Source organism: Magnolia sinica, chromosome 2 (assembly GCF_029962835.1).
Source record: "Magnolia sinica isolate HGM2019 chromosome 2, MsV1, whole genome shotgun sequence".
NCBI lineage: Eukaryota > Viridiplantae > Streptophyta > Magnoliopsida > Magnoliales > Magnoliaceae > Magnolia > Magnolia sinica.
In genome coordinates this window covers 14,352,636-14,372,353 of record NC_080574.1, presented here as the reverse complement: position 1 = coordinate 14,372,353, position 19,718 = coordinate 14,352,636, and the positions used below count along the sequence as shown (strand labels likewise).

Below are 19,718 nucleotides of genomic sequence, written 5' to 3'. Positions count from 1 at the left end.
ATCGGAATTGGCCTCGATACTCGGCCTCAACAATCGACATCGATAATCTGCCTCAATAATCGGCACCGACAATCAGCAAATAAATAAGGCGGGGTCCATAGATGAACAGACGATCAATCATAATATAAAGATCAACCCTCGGCAGTGGTTATATCAAATCCGATAGCACGAAGCCATCCATATATGGTGAATGGGGCCCACTGATTAGGGTTAACCCACAAGTGAATAATGAGAATGAGACTATCAAGGCCTAAGGGAAGGTCACAATGTGGACATTAAACCATTATTGCCCATCTATGTGGTCATTTAACCAACATTGCTCTCAAGGAGTAACCCACATAAAGCCAGACGTTCAGTGGGCCCACGACCTCACACAAGGGACATATATATCACAATGGGCCTCACTCAAGGGGCCACATATACATTACATTGGGCCTGATATACATCATCATACACATCGCGATGGGCTGAAAATACATCACAATGGGCCGGAAATACATTATAATGGGCCTTGACACATGGGACATAAGTTTATCACATTAGGCCTTGTCCATGGGCCTCAAATACATCACAACGGGCCTCGCCCATGGGCCTCGAATACATCACAATGGGCCTCAAATGCATCACAAATGGGCCACAATCCATGGGCTTCAAACACACAATAGGCGGGCCTTACACATGGGCCTAATACAATCAAGTGGGCCTCAAATATATCTCAATTGGTCTCAACCCATGGGCCCTAAATACATCTCAATGGGCCTCGGCCCATGGGCCCCAAATATATCACAATGGGCCTCAACCCATGGGCCTCGAATACATCATATCGGTCCCTTCCAAATGGGCCCTAAATACATTCAATAGGCCGTATCAAATGGGCCACAACAACTACACCATTCATCCATCTATGGAGATCATTTTAGAGCATTATCCAAACAATGAATTATATCAAAAGATCATCTGGACCATACCACAATAATAGTGGTAATAGTGATCAAAAGGTCAGTTGGACGACATCACAAATAGTAGTGGAGACAGTGATTTCCACTGTACAAAATTTCACAGGGGTCATCATATCATGTATTAAGTCACAAGGACCTGAACCAACCTGAGAAACAAATATCATATTGGTCCAAAACTTCTGTGACCCAAAGGGGTTTCAATGGTAGACATCCAATCTCCATTGTTTTTTGGCAATGTAGTCCACTTGATAACTACTTCTGTGACCCAAAGGGGTTTCAATGGTAGACATCCAATCCCCATTGTTTTTTGGCAATGTAGTCCACTTGATAACTAGATTTGTTTTATTTTTAGTCTCAAGCCGTGAGACGGGGTTACCAAATGGATGGACGGTTGAGATACAACACATGAGGTGATGGACGGTCAAGATGGGATGCGCCCACCAGCAGGGGTGCCACTAATCTAGCTGGCGTCCTATGGCATTAGCATACATATATATTATATAATATAATATATATGATATGATATCATATAATATAATATATTATAATATAATATACATAACATACATACATGAAATGTAAAAAGGTCACCATCCAGAGTCTGGATGCTCCGGACGGTGCTGGTCTAACGCATGAGATCATGGTGGGTCCACACGTAGGAGTGGCCCACTATAGTATTTAATATAAAATATTATATAAAAATATATATCATATGTATACACACACACGTGTGTGGGAAAGTGAGAGTGTCAACGTCCAGCGTCTCTAGACGCTGGACGGACGGCTTGATGAAACACATCCATCATAGTACCCCCACATGAATGGACGGTCTGGATGATTAGAGTCCTCCAGCGTGGGGTCCATGGCAACGTCAGATGGATGGACGGTGTGTGAGAAACACATGCGTCACCATGGGGTCCACCATCCTGGACAAGTAGGGAGTGAGTATAGAACAAATACATCATAGTGGGTCCTACACAGATGGACGGCACAGCCATGATGGGACCCTCAGAGCTCGGAGATAAAACACATATATCATGGTGTGGTCCATTGCACGGACGGTGCAGATGGAGCGCATGCATCATGGTTGGCCCCACTAGCTAACGTCCATGTAAATGGACGGTGCAGATGGCGGATGGGACTCACAGAGCTTGGTGACATCACTTACAGAACCTACTTAGCTAGGATGAGGTACACCAGCCAATCCACTCCCAACACGTCCAGACGGATGGACCGTGGATAAACAGATACATCATGCTGGGCTCCACGCAACACACTGTCCAGATGGACGGTGTGGATTCAAGACACATACATTAAGGTGGGTCCCACCCCACACGTGTCACACGTGTGGGATGGGCCTCACGCATCTAGATATGGATGGACGGAGTGTATATAAAACACATTCATCAGAGGTAGGGGTCTTACGGACCTAGCCAATGGACGGTGTGCAAAATAGCACATGTACATCAAGGTGGGTCCCACCCCACACGTGTCACATGTGTGGGTGGCCCCACACCAAAAAAGAAAAGGGTGAACGATACGGTATAATACATACCTCGTGCCAGACCAACAGAACTTGCTGTTGTCAGTAACGGCAGCTGGTAACTGCTGGCGTGAGGTGCTCCAGCCAATCCACATCCAGGTGGGTCCACACGTGTGTGGCCCACCAATTACTGCACCAAGCTGGCATATATAGGCCACCATGTACATTAGGATGGGTCCACATGGTGGCCCACCCGAGCTAGAATCCAGCTGATATTTGTGATTCCCCTTCATCCAGATCAGGCAGCGGGGCTGACTCAATGGCTGGACGGTTTGAATCACACATACACAAAATAGGTGGGCCACATCACAAGGAAGGAGAGAGAGAGAGAGAGAGAGAGAGAGAGAGAGAGAGAGAGAGAGAGAGAAGCACCCACCTATGATCTTCTCCTCCTCCTTCCGCCAAAGCATGCTAGAGCTCCAAAGGGACAATTCCAACGGTTGAGATGAAGCTTGGATGGTGGAGATGAGAAATAAAAAGTGGGCCACACAAAGCTCCTCCCATGGAGAGCCATGGACGTGGGTTGCTTGGGAGGAAATGAGAGAGAGAGATGGGTGAGTGATGGAAGAGTTGACTTTGGGGTTGCTTGGGGATGGGGTTGTACTTGACATGTTAGGTAATGAGTACTTGATTGATGGGATTTGATGTGATGTTCTCTTGAATTTGGCAACGCGTGGTGTTTTTCCTTGAACTAAATGCAGGTTCACATCTCCTGGCCTGGGTATTACCTCGGTGCACGAGACGCCGCATCGGAACTGCGGCGACGACGACAAAATCGCACGGGTACAAGTCTCTGGTCAAGTCGACTCTGAATAATGGGATATGACTTAAGGTTGCGCGCAAATCCCGATAATAGAACGTGGGTCGCCAAAATTCGACCGAGAGGTCCGCGGAAGCCTACAGAATGGTACGGGCTAGGATACGGGTCTTACACCTGGTCAAGGGTTCAAGTATCCATTGGTGGTAAAATCCCACTACAGCATGAGTGTGTGGGGGTGTGTGCATGTGGAAAAAAATGTCAATTAATTACTTAAAAGTAAGTGACTTACACATATCATGAAGGTTTGAGAAATATGTTGCAATTGTCCCAATGCTTTTTACAAAATTACGAGCAACCAATCACATCCCTTTCACTTATGATTAGTAGTAACATTGGAAGAACCCAATACAGTAGAGCCCCTACACTTTCTATGGCCTTATAGTGATATTGTCTATAGATGGAATGTTCGCTGCTTCTCAGATCACCCCATGCGTATTTGTTTTGCTTGATCGTCAAAGTGGTTTATTGCCCTATGCTTTTTGCGGTCTTACAGACAACTCACTATGCCGATTTGGACTTGATCAAGGCATGTAAGTATCCAGGACTAGGTATGTGCAAGTGACTTTTTTCATGCAATCCGTTGATTTTAATACTTAGTTTACAATTTATCTTGTTCACCATTTCAGACAGTTCCTTTGGAGTGAGGTATGGTCTATTGTCTATCTTGGCATTAGCATTTGATACGATTGTTCTGACAATTTGAGTTTAGCTAGCCCCCACCTAGAGATACGAGGATCTCTTAATACCTTGGAGACTTAACACTTTATTTTTGGAGTTTTTGTAAAAGTCACCCCAACTTGGGGAGTGACACTTCGTGGGGGTCTTTATTATAAATGCTTTTAAGGATGAATCCAACTCATTTAATGAACTCCACCGTGAATATCTGTGGGTTCCATGAGTTGGTTTTTATTAAAAACATGCAAACGACTAATCCGTCCTTTCATGGTCAGGCGATCGAGATCGGCATTTAGATTTGTTGGGGATAATTTTTAAGCTTGTTAATTCACTTCATTCTTCACGTGTTTCAACCATGATCGAGATTGGTTTGGCATTCTTGATCAAGATTCTGATTAAGCAGTTGGATCAGTTTTATTATCTCAACGTTGCAACATGATTCCCCGAGGACTATTGAGGACTTTGCTAAGGATGTTTATAGAGGGGTTTAAATCAATTTTAACCATCCATTTTTCACTATTGGTGGGATTTTGCTTGGGATATTCTCTTTGAAAAATTCAGGATTGATCTGGCCCATTGGACCGCAAATCATAGCGGCTTTTATTGAAATATTTTTATGATTTTTTGAAATATGATCTTGTTTGTTGGATCATGAATCAAGGGTCGCGATCGATGCCGATTTTGTATTGAAATATTTTGTAATTTTTTTAAAGATAATTTGGTTTATCAGACCACAAATCGATGGTCATGATCGATGTCGCTTTTATTGAAATATTTTTAAAATTTTTGAAAGATGATCCGATCCATCAGATTGTGAATCAATAGTTGTGATTGATGTTATTTTTTTATTGAAATATTTTTTTTTGTGATTTTTTAAAAGTTGATCTGGTCCGTCGGATTGCGAATTGTCGGTGCAATCGATGCAGTTTTTATTAAAAAATATATATTTTTTTAGTAATTTTTGGAAGATGATCTGGTCTATTAGGTCGCGAATCGTTGGTCGCGATCGATGTCGGTTATTAAAAAAATTGTGATTTTTGAAAGATGATCTTGTTCATCGGCTCGTAAATCGAAGGTCATGATCGATGTCAATTTTAATTAAATGATTTTTATGAATTTTTTAGAAATCTTAAAGGATTTTTCTCTCTCCTCTACAACATGTCCTGAAGTTCTCTTCAAATTCCATTGAGATTTTCCTTTTTGATTTAAGTTCAAAATTTCCCTCCATTTTTTAATTTATTTTCTCTTCTCTCTTCCATCAATTCACTCTTACATCCGTGCAAGATTCTCTCCCAAAGCCCATCTTTTCCCACAGGGAGAGAGCTAGGCTCAATCCCATCACTCCAAAAGTGACTAGCAACCCCTTGGGGTCCACTCGTCACCCAATTGCCCTCCAATTTTTTTTCGGGTTGCAGATAATGGGGTGTAATGCTCTTTTCTATAAATCTTGTGTCGTGGGGAGGGTTGTTCTAACGTCTGTTCAATCCTCTAAGTTCTCTCTCTCTCTCTCTCTCTCTCTCTCTCTCCCCTCATTCTTCTTCTTTCCCATCTCTCTTTCTTCCTTAGCTTTAGTTCTTTTTGGTGGTCATTGAAGTTCTTGAATCAGCAAGGTGGTCATCTTGGCCTAGGTAAATTTTCTTTCTTAATTTCCCATCTTCCCTTTCATCCTTCTCATGTCTCTCCTCCTTTCCTTTCGTAGGTGGTGTCTCAAGAGGCTAGGTGGAACCAAGGGTGGTGACAAATGCAAGTACACATTAAGCCCAAGGTAGTGCATGGGCACTGTGTTTCAAGATTCAAGTTCTTTCTCAATTTTCCCTTCATTTTCTTCATTTCTTTCACTCCCATTTTTTATTTCCCCATGTATATCAAATTTGCATGGGGAGGATTTCATTTTTCTGGGAGATGACTTTGTCATGTAAGAAATGGTACCAAAGTGATCCTTTGGGCCCTATGTCTGCTTTGGTGGGCCCTAGCTTCATTTTGGTTCTCCATCTTTGATTTCCTTTCATGCACCTTTTTTCTTTCCTTTCCTTTCCTTTCCTTACTCTTCTTCTCTCTTTCTCTTTGTTTTTCTTGACAATGGTTGGGCCCACATGAAGTTGGAGAGGACCACATCAGATTTTTACCTTATGAAATCCTTTAAAATGGCCCAAGCTTTCCTATAGATTAAATAGGCAGGAGAGAGTGGCCCACAGCCTACTTGGTCACTTTAAATTCAAGTGGGCTTGGAATTCATTGTTGGGCCACGTGGATATGGACAAGTGAGCAAGCCCATTTGGTTGATCTTGCATGAACCCTTTCTTTTTATATTCTCGTGCTTTGGGCCAAAATAACCAAATTTCTTTATCCTTGGGCTCTTGAAACTTGAATGGGCTTTGAATTGCTTCTGAGGCCCATACAAGTGTTAATAAAGAGATTTGGTTTCTTAATCCTATGTGGGTTTTACCTTGCCTTTACAAGCCCCGATGAATGCTTGCAAAAGGAGCTTGCTCATTTGTGTATTCTCATGGGCCTCTAACGCATCTTTGTACATGCGGACTCCTTAAAGGGATGAATCTTAAGTGGTTCTCTCTTCCTTCATTAGTCACCCCTTTCGTAACTATTCATATCATCGTGGGGCATGGAGTAAGATTTCTTGCACATGCATCGTATTTGATCATATGAGCCTTTTCCATATCTCACTAAGATGTGGGAAGTTACTTGCACGTTAAAGAAGAAGGGTGAGACGCTAACCTTGCCTCCTCATGTGTAGAAGTCGAGGGGAACTCGGAGTCGTGTTAGTTCCTCTGGTGAGCCCAAGGTGGATCCAGCCCACATCCCACGATCTGGCCTTCATTTGTCCTCTATAGCTGGCAAGGGGTGTATCTTTGTCCTTCATTAAATGTCACGGCGTTCGAGAGAAGTGGGATGAATGGTTTCCCGGCCGTCAGCGTTGCTTGGATGAATGAGAGAGGATGGATAAGGAATACTTGAAATGTGAAGGGAAAGGAGGTATTTATCGCCTCCCAACATGGTTTTCAATGTAATTCTTGCAAACCCCAGGTTAAAAGGCTTTGGATGGTAGAGATTTGAGATTGCCATGTGACAAAACCTCATGAGTTGAATTGGATGGCATATGGTGTAATTTTGGGCTCAAGAAAGGGGTCTTAAGTCATTTCATTTTCTCATACATTTGGGTTTGTTTGATTGGATTGACTAAGTTTATGGTCAGTTTGGAGGGTTTTGGATTAAGGTTTTGGGTTTAGATAAGGGTTAAGATCAAAGTTTCCAATCTCAATCAACTTATTGACCTGGGGTGGGGTGTCTACAGTTGCCCCCTTCTCAAATGCTCTATCAGATGTGGCAGCACCTGAAACGGTCACGTATTCAGATTCCTTCCGTTACTGGCCTCATCACACACACACACACACATATGAGAGAGAGAGAGAGGTGAGGGGATTTTTTTATATGATGAAAATCATTGAAATGCCCTTTGGAAACCCTAATAGGCTGGCCTTATGGGTTACTATACATGGTCTAAGTCTGATCTGATTGACAAATGGGCTTGGATTTAAAGCCCTAGCCCAACCCGAGGGCCTAATCAGCCCAAGTTCAGCCCTGGGCGGGCCTGCCCTACCTATTGACAGCACTACTAAAGAGTGAGCAATAAGTATCTGTTTTTACCTTTTCCTTGAGACTAGGTTGCTACCAACGAAAATACAGTAACTGGCAATATAACGATGATCACTCGAGGATCCTGGCCAGTTAAAAGCACGTAGGAAATTAAAAAATGTAAGGAAAGATAGTGGAATGATAAATATATAGATTAATGAAGTAGTTTTTTAAAAACCTTTTTAAAAAGGCTATCAGATTGAAAATTCTATATTAATTAGGTATTTTTTTAAAATATAAAATACCCTTCTATTTTTAAAACATATGCCAGCAGCCAGTATATGAGTGGACCCAATCAATAAATCACCTTGCCACATGCCTTACGGAGAGATGGCTCTACCATATATTTCCCAAAGAAAACGGGACTTCTCCATCTACAACACCCATTTCTCCTTCAAATCCCCACGTTTTTTACTGCAAGCATTTCAACCGCATCCAACGGCTCTGATGACCACACTTTAAGTGTTGGTAAATTCACATGTTTGATGGCAGCATCAATTTTCTTGTATCTTTTGTTTTATCTAATCAATACAACTACATGAATTCAAAGACAAAGTTCATGATTTTGGCTTCTGGTCATGTGCTCTCTCTATTACTTATTGATTCTCTGTGTTGGTGAGTTCTACTGCTCCAATGTCTTAACTAGTTTTCTTGTATCCCAATAATTTATCTTCGTGAAATAAAAAAAAAGATGTACTTACATGCATTAGACAGCTTAAAAATACTTACATATTTCTTGATTTTATATGTAATTAGCCAATGTACATCAACAGTTTTCTTGAATTTCTATCTTTTTCTTTTTGGCAATTATTTCATTAATCTGTCTTTTGCCTCTAATTGTTTGTGGGTGATGTGAACCGCATATCATGTGGCTGCAATTTACATGTATGCTTCTCTCTGATTCAGGCACAATCTTCCTTCTTGTATAATCGTAGATCATTCCAAACTGTCCAGATAGCTGACCCAATTGCAGGAGTATTCTTGACGGATACACTTCATAGTCTTCCTTAGAAGAGAAGTCTTACCTTAGACCATAAATGGTTAAGAAAAACTACAACATCAATCCATGCGTGCGTGGGGGTGTTAGAGTGTGTGTTTCTCACCTTTCAAAAAATAAATAAAAATAAAAATAAAAAAAAATCAAGAAACACCATGGATTAGATGGCTAAAACCTTACTGTTTATGAATTTTTTGGGGGCATGTGAGATTTGATGGCAGGATTGCCAGATCAACAGTCTCGAGTCACCAAGCCATGGGCCTCACCTGTACACAATGCACATTTACTTCATCCAACATTGTCCTCAGTGATAGACGGCTTCCATACGAACTAGTGATGGGCCTCACTACAAACTGCTGTAAAATCTAGGGTCAGATCTAGCCTATTTATCTCGCGATCTTACTATTAGGCCTAAGCCCATTTTATAAGCATAAAATTGGAAAAACACCCGGCCAAGGTAGCAAAAATCAAGCTTTTATTGGTTAATATTTGTTGCACGAAGAAGCACATCGAGCTAGATATTGGGGGTGATCATAATCCTAAGGATTGGTCAATAGCTAATCACAACCATGCACATGATTACCCATCTAAATAATCTAAACTAGCCATTTGATAGGTTGGAGGGAAAACACAGGTATAACTCCGTTCCAAAACTCCTATAACCCACCAAGGTTTCAACGGTTGGCATTCAATATTCACTTGTGTGGCCCAATCATGTCCTTAAATGAGATGATGAAACGGATGGACAGGGAAATAATACAAACATCATGGTTGGGCCATAGAACTTTGGGTTAAAGGGGGGCGACGTCATAGGAAAAAAAGAGAGTTAGGCACTACGTAAATTAAAAAAGCACAAATTTAAAATTTCTTTTCTAAAATTAATTAAGTGGGCCAACTAAATACACTTGAAGCGTAAAATAGTAATTTCTAAAGTCAAAATACTCTTTTAGCATAGCCAAACAGGCCCAAGTCTTCATTCTACTGCAGCTTTCACATGCTAACATGGCACACGTGTAAGATCCATGCTGCTTCAGGTGGACCACACCACGTGGATACCCCTGGCTCAGATTAGAATGACCCACCTTATCAAGCCAGCAAGAAGTTTTGGAAAAGGGCCAACACAAAGGTATTGAATGTATGTAGCAACCAGATAAGTTGGGGCCCGACTGAATTTACACCAGGCATACGATGGCCTAATGATGCCTAAAATCGTTGGAGTTATTAACTCTACCACCTACTATTTATGTAACTAAACAGTAAGTTTTGTGGGCCCATTGTGATATCTATGTTATATCCACTCCCTTCGTCTGTTTTCTTTGACTGATGTCAAAGCTTGGTTTTAGAAATTAAGTAATTCAAAAAACAATAGGGATTGAATGTCCACTATCCAAGCTTTCTTAGAGCCACGGAGGTTTTTGAGCCAGTCAGATACTTGTGTTTTCCATTCAATCAAGTGGGAATGAGATTATGAATAATCTGGGCCAGGAAGGTTTTAGTTGTTTTTATTACTCACATTTCATGTGATAGGGCTACTTGAGTTTTCGATGGCTCATGTTTTAAAATAATAATAGTAGATATGAAAGATACATTATGTTGGGCCCATAGAACTTATGGTTACATGGGATTCTTAAAACCCTGGTATGTAGATATACGACATGGCACCCATGCATTCTTAGCATGGTTGGATCAAAAGAAGGCCAAAAGCAAAAAAAAGTAGTTTGTTAAATTTAGAAACAATCTTATGTAGAGCTTGATGTAACTGAGGGAAGTTAGGTTCGAAAAAATTCATTCGAATGCGAAAAATTGCCACTCGAAATGTAAACATAAATTGGTGATACCCTATGATTAAGTATTGTTATGGGACACATGAGATATGCATCTTTACTGTAAAAATGATGTGGTTGTAGAAATGCACATCATTTTATGATATATAGCTAAAAATGAGCCTGTTCTAACACTGAGTGGGCTGAAAACATGAGGGTTGAACATGTACAGTTAAAATATTCGTGGTGCCATAGGAATTTTGAACGAGGATTATATTTGTGTTTTGAGTTCATCATACTAAGAGTGACGTTACGAAGGGTATGGATGGAATGTAAACGAGGAGGTTTCAATTGTAGGAATTTGCCTACCCACCTTTTCCTTTAGTGCCGGCCACTTGAGTCTTGAATCTTGTTAACTTTTGTGATGAATCCTAAAAAATGAGCTCATAAAGCGGATGGACGGAGTGGATGTCTCACAAACAACACGGTGAGCCCCACCTAGGATCCCAGCGCAGTGCGAAAGGTTTCCCAGGAAATCCGTGTCGATAAATGGGTGGAATATCTCACGTGGCTCTCCCTCATTCGCACGCGTGCGAGTTCCGTTTGCATACCTACGCCACTCTCCCTGTGTGAACAGCAGTGAGAGAGGGGCTGTCTCTGCTTCTATCTTCTCTTACTCTCGAGTGAGAATTGAAGACGAGAGGATCAGAGATAATGGCGTGCAGCACATCAACCCTTCAACCCCGCCTCATCTCTTCCTTCGTTGGGGATCGTCTCATTCATTCAACGGCACGAAATCCGTTCTTCGGTACCCTTTTCCATCTTCTCCTCTTCTCTTCCTTCTTCTTTACTTTCCCTTTTTCTGTTCTCACCTAATATGAGTGAATAGTTAACGGGAATTACATAATTGCCCCTTGTCTCATAACCCTTTCATTCATCCCCAACCTTCGCTATTAGCCAATGGTAGAGTGGTACAGACCGTTGGTATGATGGGCCTCACCATCCGATTGCCCTCTCACCATCCAATCTTGGGGATTTTTTTTATAGGGTTCATGGGCCATCCATGAAGAGGCCCATCATATGAACCATGGGTCTCACTTATTCAAACTGGAACCCAAACTGTACGGTACGAACATTCGGCCCTAAGAGAGTGTCCTCTCGTGTTTGGCCACTGGGAATGTAATTCTATGGAATCCAGAAACTGTGTTTTGGATACTGGGAAAGAATTGCCGGGAATACTACTGCGCAGGTGCTTTTTATATTAAAAAAAAAAAAGAATTCAACAAGGTCACTATTGAAAAGAAATCCATTTCCTTGGAATTTGTAAGCCGGCCTCTTACCAGAAATCTAAAAAATGGCACGAAAGCTGGAACTGGTATCCGTCTGGAAACCATTTGTAAGTTTTTCTAGGGTCCCAATATGAACTTACCCTTATTTATGGATTCCATTTCTAGATGAATATGTATTTTCGACGGACCTATACACTAATTCAGGCAATGAGAATGTCCGTCTGTGTAGATTTTACATTTCTTTTTTGTTTTTTCTCAGGCCTCTCCTGTGTCATTCTTGATTTGCGGTGTTCCTGTTTTTCTGTTTTTCATGTTGACTAATGCATTCCTGTTAGTTAGCATCTGATTGTCCTTGATTACTGAATATAATTGAACATTTGGTAAGGTGTATAGATTGCTTAAGTATGTAAGATTCTTGGGTGCAGGAACTCGACGTGTATCAATGCAGTTATCAAGGACCTTATCTGGATTAACAGATTTCTTATTCAATAAAAGGCATGCTACAATCTATCTTCTCCCTCATCTTGATTATGTTGATTCATTTTTTTATTTTTATTTTTAAAATTTTGCATTTCAAGGTCTCATTTACAGTCTCATTTACAGATTCAAGCAATACTGTGCACATACTTATCAAGTATGATTATTGCTGGTACATTAACTCAAGTTAAACTGACTAAGTTGCAGAACCCAGTGTCGTTAAGTCACAACTCCAAAATCAGATTGGTAGAGTAATCCCAACCTGATGAGGACATCATTGTCCGCTTGTAGTATATCTGGACTGTCATCCAACAGCTGGACCATGTGGATCATTCGGATCAAGAGAATACCAGCTGTCGGCTTAGATCAATTGTTCGGATCGGTGCATTGGGCCGGATTGATGCATGGTCCACTGCTCCCTCACAAATCATGAAGGCCAGATGAGTGATTGATGCTGACAAGCGGTCTGTGCCAGAAATTCAGGTCCAAATCGCACCAAAGCCTATCCAGTAAGCAGGACCACTTAGTTAGATATCCAACTGTGTGCAGGAAACTTTGGGTCCCACTTTATGGACTTGAATCTCCCTTGTTACATGTGTAACATGTGAGATTGCCATGGTTCTTGCATCCTTTTACAGGTGGTGTATCCATGTGTCAAACCCTCAAAGGGCCCTCAGGCTTGTGTGGGACCCACATGCTACTGGAAGATCTCCAATATAGCAAGGAACCTTACTGTTACATGTAACCTGCATATCCTGTGAAGTGCATGTGTCTGTGCCAGTTTTCCCACCCATCCTTGAGGACATCTTTACCCATCTCCCTACCATTGTGTAGGCCCAATGGTCACCTATCAAGAGGTGGTTGCTTCTCTAGATTTGGTGGGCCCCATTCTGTGTTTGACAGCCTCCAAGTGCGTATGTTGGCAAAGTGCATGTGTTTGCGACGGTCTTCCCGCTCGTCCATGAGGGCATCTTTACCCATCTCCCTACCATTGTGTAGGCCCAATTGCTACCTGGTGAGTGGTGGTTGGTTCTCTGGATTTGGTGGACCCACGCTGTGTTTGATAGCCTCCAAGTTCAGCCCAAAGAAAAACATGCACTGTGCATCCGAATCTCTCTACTTCCAACCCCCTCTCCTATTTTCTTTGGCTTCTCTTACGCTTGAGCATGTAGGCTCAACTTGGGAAGGTCACGTGTCACTTTGGCAATGAGGGAAGCGCCAAGGGAACTGGAGCCCGGAGAAACTATTTCCCCATCCGTAGTGGGTTTCCATATCGTACAGGTTTCCTTGCTGAAAATCCCACACAAAAATCTTTTCTCCAAATTGGAGTTCAGCTTGAGCATACCTATCCAAAGACACATGTCCAACATCAATTGGAAGAAAGCCATGGCCCCACCAACATTCCCATCACGCTGAAAGAGTCAACGTTCTCAACCTGGTTTCCATGCCCTTTTGATCACATAGAGCCTATGTGTCAAGTTTTAGCTGGATGAGGAGAGAATGACCCCATATGAAGCCTGAAGCACGTAGGGTTAGAAGTTTTTATGTTCACCCTATTTCCTCTTGACTTTTCTTTTTATTGCCTTTTATCTCATCAGGATAGAGTTTGAATTTATTTGGTTGTTAGATTTTTAGGAATCATGTGATAGGCACCTCATGTTGAGGGCAATGCCTTTTATCTCACCATCAGGCTGATCCAAGCCGTTGGAACGCCTTGTTGCGTCATCTGTTGGATCCCCTTCGCTGGTAATTTGCATCTTCATTGTGCGTTGCTGGGCCCGTTAATCGAGCTCTGCATCAACCTTTGATTCGTGGACACTTGTTTGTGGAAGTAAGGCCAAAAGTTATTTTTCATTTTAACCGTCCAATAAATGTTCACCAATCTGACCGTCAAATAATTAGATAAGTGTAATTTTGGTTCGTGATACATCTAAATTGGGAACCATAATGTGGACAGCTTAATTTGGCATAATTGTATGCATGTATGCAATTTCTAAGTAATTTCTAAAAGCATATGTATCATCCATCAAACTCTGTCAAAGTATCAAGGCTTTTCTATGTTCACACGTATCATGCATCTCTTGTAAATGTTTGGATACTTTCTGTTATTTTCGGTTTTGCTCATAGACTGGAATATTTGTTCTAAATGGAACTGAGCGTGCAATGTACTGAAAATTCAGTGCTTGATACAAAGTTATAAAATCCAATACTATCTAGTTTTGCACTCTCATGATAGGGGGGGAAAGGCTAGGCCAGGCAGGGCCTATCATCCAAGTCACCAATATTGAATAAGTTGAGCCTGAATGTGTCTACTTGTCTGGACATTGGGCAGATGCGAGCCTGAGTCTAGCCAATTAATTATTGCCTAAAAGTCAGGCCTGGGTCCAACCTACGGCCTCGAAACTGAAAGTGGGCTGGACTTGGGCTGGGCCAGGGTTTGCCACCCTACTCACGGACAATTTGATAGACAGACCAAATTCAATTTTAAGTCACTATCCACTGTCTAGTCATCCTCCTTCTCAGGAATGGTACAAGACAAACCTTATTGGATATTTGGTGCTGAATTTGGTACTTGGTTGAAATGCATTTGCATTTATAAGCAAAGCATTCAATAACAGTAACGATGGCTGTAATGTCCATCACCATTACCGTTACGATACGGCCTTACGGTCTCTCTCTCTCTCGAAAAAAAAAAAAACAAACCTGTATCAGCCCCGTAACGGGCCACACAACCCATAACACAAGTTATATCTGGACTTTCTGTAGTTTAATTGGGTAGGTTCCTTTATTTTTAGAATATTTTGCAATTGACATGGATTTTGTAAAGCTGAAATGATTCCTTAGATATCCTTGCAATTTTAGGGGCAGCTGGGTGGATTATTCTCTTTTAGGTAAATCTAACTTCTAGAAGGGATGTCCTCATTCTTATAAAAAATTTAAAAATAAAATAAATAAATAAATAAAAAAGAAAGAAAAAAGTGGAAGGAATGCCTTTCATACCTTGTTACATTTGTTCCTCATCATCTAAATATCCACCTACCCCAAATAAGGATGCTCTATGATGATGATCTGAACCTGAGCATTCCATACAACTACAATCTAGGTAATACCTTTCCTTGGTTAGATGAGTTTAGATTCATTCTGAGTTATAGATGTTTAACATTATAGGACCTTTTGATTATAGAAGTAGGCAAATATGCATTTGGATTGCACACGTAACTTGAATTGTGAAAAAGTTCATGAAGAGAAAATGACAAACATTAATAATGTTTTTTCCTATATTGATAATGAGGAGGCATCCCTCAAACGTAAGTTTTCAAGTCCAACTTCAAAGTAATGTAATTGGAATTTGGAGCCCATTCGAATGCTAGAAGAACATAATAACAGTTTGGTTATTCCACTTCTTTAGAAAATAATTCCATTTTCAATTTGATACTGCAAGGAAATTTTAAACTCACCCTAAGGCCATGTTTGGAGACCATGAATTCCATGCCAAACAATGGAAAAGGAATTTATTTTATTTTTTTCCCCTTCGATGTGACAATTTGTTTTGTTTGGATAGCAAGGGATGAGTTCCACCCATCCTTCGATGAAGAAGGCAATGCGTTGTGGAGGCTATCCTTGCTAGCTGGTCTTTGAGTGATTTGGGGGTAGAGGAATTATAAGTGTTTCAAAGATAAAGACAGATTGGCCTTAAAAGTGTTCAGGGGAGTGAAATTTGATGTGCTTGATTGGGATTCTTCCGTGAAAATCTTAGCTGATTGTATTGTATTTCCTTGCCTTGAGTTGGATGTTTCTTTGTAGTTTTCTTTCGCCTTTTGGTGGTTCTTAATAAAATAAAATCATCTTTCAGAAAAAGAAAAGAAAAGTAAAGGATGAATTCTTCTAAGCAATTATTTCACTTTTCCATATTTTGGATTCTTGGCATAAGAAACTAGGTGAGTATCGTGAGAGGAATATGAGATTTCCACATGCTATCCAAACAAGATGTCAAAATTAGAATCCATGTTTCAATAATTCTCATGGAGATCATCGTTAGATAATAATTGGTATGTCCCTTCTTTTGGATTCCACGTAAACAAACTTTCCCAAGCCCAAAGTCAATATGGAGCATAGGAGTCTTGAAATTTAAGTCACAAGTAGAGATGGACGTTTTTTTTTCCCTTTATAAGAAACCAATCCCATTTTCTCATCTCAAGTATACATGAAGTGGACTGGATGGTTAGATCAGGTTGCACGGGGACGGGACATGAGAGTGGTCGAGTTCACTTGAAACCTAGGACCTGGGTCAATTGGTGTTACCTATGTCCTTGAAATACCATACATTTACATTGGTGAACTTGCAATCAGTGTTAAAAATATAAATATCACCTTATAGATTGCATCCTTTATATGCAGATACGTATCGGTTATCGCTAGCGTGATGCGTAGCACTCAGCCCTCTATAGCGTGTAGCATAAGCTACACGATACTTCTATTTTTTAATTTTAAAATAGGACAAATATAATAAATAGTGAATATATATATATATATATATATATATATATATATATATATATATATATATATATATACATATATATAAATGCCTAAAAGAATATTCATTTTATCAATTATAAGCATGTTCAAAAAAGTTATTAGTTATCATTTATCAAAAGCCAATCCACATATATAAGCCAAATTAAATAATTATCACATCAACAATTTTCTAAGCTAACCACTTTAATTAACAATGTCTAATTGAAACCACAAGTCACAATTATGAAAAGAAATAAAAATCCCATAGACCTTTGGTACATGGGTGTTACCTCTTAAAACGACATAAATGAAAACCGGGATAGATTAGCTAGGTAACTTGAATTTATCATGTGCAGGATAAGACCTTTCGTCAACGTTGAGGCCATCCACCAGGACCCCTAGAAACTCGATTTGTACTCCACACTAGTCAAGAAGGTGACCTCAATCGAACATCTTAAGCCAGATCAGTTTCTAAGTCAACTAGTTATAGCAGCATTCTAAAACTCAATCCATGAGGATCAGTGGGTAGCCAACGGAGTACCACTGCGTCTTAAATTCATACTTAACCATTGAAAACGAATATCAAACCCATCTGACCATCGAATCACCACATATGGGCTAAATATGGCCCCAAAAGGTGTGTAACGGCCCACTTGGGCCTCATCATCGGCCTAAAGTGGGCCAGGATGTCCAAGTAGAACCCATAAGGTGATTGAACGGAATGGATGCGATGCAACCATCGCAATGGGCCCCACACGCGGTGCGTGTGCACCCTAGGCTACCGTGCACGTCGTGCACTAGACCAAAGGAATCGGTCAAAGGACCCTTCACCGTGAAATCTTTGCAAACGGCGGAGCTCTCTTGCCTATTTTAAGATTTTGAAATTGTAAGGCTTCAAGCCCCAAAGTGGGCCACCCGGGGAGTTTTCCGAACGATCCAAATCGTCCATTTCATTCGAGAGGGTCCACTGATCAAAACCGTATAGGGTCTTGGACCCATGCAAAGGGATGGGGAAGATTGGTTTGAACCATCCACTCCCTTCATGTGTGGCTGAGATCCAAAGGAGAGGACCATCAGGTGGCTTCTCTTGCAAGCCAGCACCACCATTATCCAGGGGATTCAAGCCTTCCACGAGCCAGCTGGGGAGAGTCTCTTCATGGCTAAAAACAGCTAGGAAAACCTTAATGGAGGAAAAGTAAATTTTTCATTTTTGTTTGGGATAGGCTGGCACCACCTTGACCATCTAATGGGGCCACGTGGCATCATCCTAGCCCTCCCAACAGGGCAGTACGAAATGAGAAACTCACCCATCTCATCTCAGGAGAAGGAGAGGAGAAAATGAAGTTTTCTCATGAGATGGATCAAGATACACATCTACGATCCAAAAAGTGGACCCCATGCCGCTTATGGGCCCTATCGAGACCGTAAAAACGGTCTGGATTGCCTTAAAACCCTCTGATTAGCGATCCACCATTAGTGGATGGGTCATCTTCCTCGATGACCCATCCAACCTTGATCGCGAGATGGGCCCCACCAGACCCAAAGGATGTACTTTTGGGAAGGCCAAGGTGTTAGCAATCCATCCTAAACTTGGATGGGCCCCACGCAAAGCCATCTTTTGATCACAACCGTTGCATGAGGAGAGCCTTTTCCCAACCGTTGATGACATTTCTCCCTGCCTATAAATAGAACACCACTGGCCTCTGCTTCCACACCAGAAGAGAGAGAGAGAGAGAGAGAGAGAGAGAGAGAGAGAGAATAGGAGCGTGGGCCACCCTACAGACTGGGTCAGGTAACAACCTAGCCACCCTTCTCTTTTCCTCCTTTTTAGGTTGATTTCAGCCACGTTGGAGGCCAAAACAGTGCTCCAACCAAGCTGTAGATCTAGACCAAAGTCAGGCCCTTATCGGGTCTTGAACCAAGCTAGAAAACGGCCTCCAAATTTGGACTGATTCGGCCTCTCTAAGAGGCCGTAAGTAGAGCTGTGTCAGGCCACCACTCTCAGCTAAAACAACCCTCAAATGGGGCCTTGGCTTGAGATGAAAGGTAGGCCAGGAACTCAGCTGAAAATACCCTTCTTTTAGCCCTGCATCAAGCTAAAAATGGACCTCACCTGGGCCCTGAAACGATGTTGAAACTGAGCATCAGTAGGCCATGAAAACAACATTCAGCTGTTGCATAACTGCGGCTGAAAATCAGCCTGAAGGCAGCTAAGGACCGGCTGAATATTCAGCTTAAAAACAGTTGAGAATCAGCTGAAAACAGCTGAGGTTTGTAACTAAAGAGAGTTGAAAATCAGTTGAGAGGCAGTTGAATATTTAGCATAATATCAGCTGAATATCTAGCTTGGAAATAGTTGAGAATTGCACTTACAGACAACTAAATGTTTAGCCAAGAGCAGTTAAAATAAGATGTTTAAATAGGCCTTGATCTCAGCTAAAAGAGCTGGCCACAATCCCTGCTAAAACCATGCCTCAAATGACGATATAACGGCCTGAAATCAAACCGTTTGGAGGCCGTGAGGAGGGCTGTAGCAAGCTTTGAACAGGCTTCGTCTAGCCCTTGCACCAAGCTGGAAACCGGTCCCAAAAAATGGACCTGCGCGTGCGCCGCACCATATTCAGGCAGGCCCCACCAAATATCAGTGGGGCGCACTATGACAGTTAGGGTGGACCGCGCCTGATTTACCAATCAGTGGGCCGCGCCATGGAAAAAAGGTGGGCCTCATCTGAGATAAAATCCCAGTGTTTATGCCCAGCGGGCCACACTGTTTATGCCCAGCGGGCTTGCACAATTGCAGGTGGGCCGCACCATGTAGCCAGGTGGGCCGCACCATGCAAAGCCTGGTGGGCCGCACTAGGCAGGCAGGTGGGCCACACCATGCAAGCAGGGTGGGCCGCACCACTCAAGGACGGTGGGCCACACCAAAGGCTCAGATGGGCCACACCTAGTGGGCCTCACCACCAGTCACAATGGGCCCCACCCATGCGGCTGTGGGCCACCTTTGACCGTAATTGGGGCGACTA

At 41.8% G+C, this 19,718-nt stretch overlaps 1 protein-coding gene and 1 long non-coding RNA gene across 3 annotated transcripts in view; both read left to right on the top strand.

Annotated features, from left to right (window-relative positions):
- The first annotated feature begins 5,475 nt into the window (after positions 1–5,475).
- On the top strand, positions 5,476–7,228 carry LOC131236016 (uncharacterized). The gene is made up of 3 exons (XR_009166490.1): positions 5,476–5,625; positions 5,697–5,762; positions 6,750–7,228. It is a non-coding gene; the product is annotated as an uncharacterized LOC131236016 (long non-coding RNA).
- Positions 7,229–10,922: 3,694 nt separating this feature from the next.
- The window catches only part of LOC131235997 (methionine aminopeptidase 1D, chloroplastic/mitochondrial), a 50,038-nt gene continuing 41,242 nt past the window's right edge, over positions 10,923–19,718 (top strand). The window contains exons 1-2 of one of the 2 annotated variants that reach the window (XM_058233103.1): positions 10,923–11,216; positions 12,123–12,192. In XM_058233103.1, the coding sequence (XP_058089086.1) occupies positions 11,123–11,216; positions 12,123–12,192 (164 nt within the window). In that variant the 5' untranslated portion in view covers positions 10,923–11,122. The remainder of the gene's footprint in view (positions 11,217–12,122; positions 12,193–19,718) is intronic. The other variant, XM_058233097.1, reaches the window with a different exon arrangement.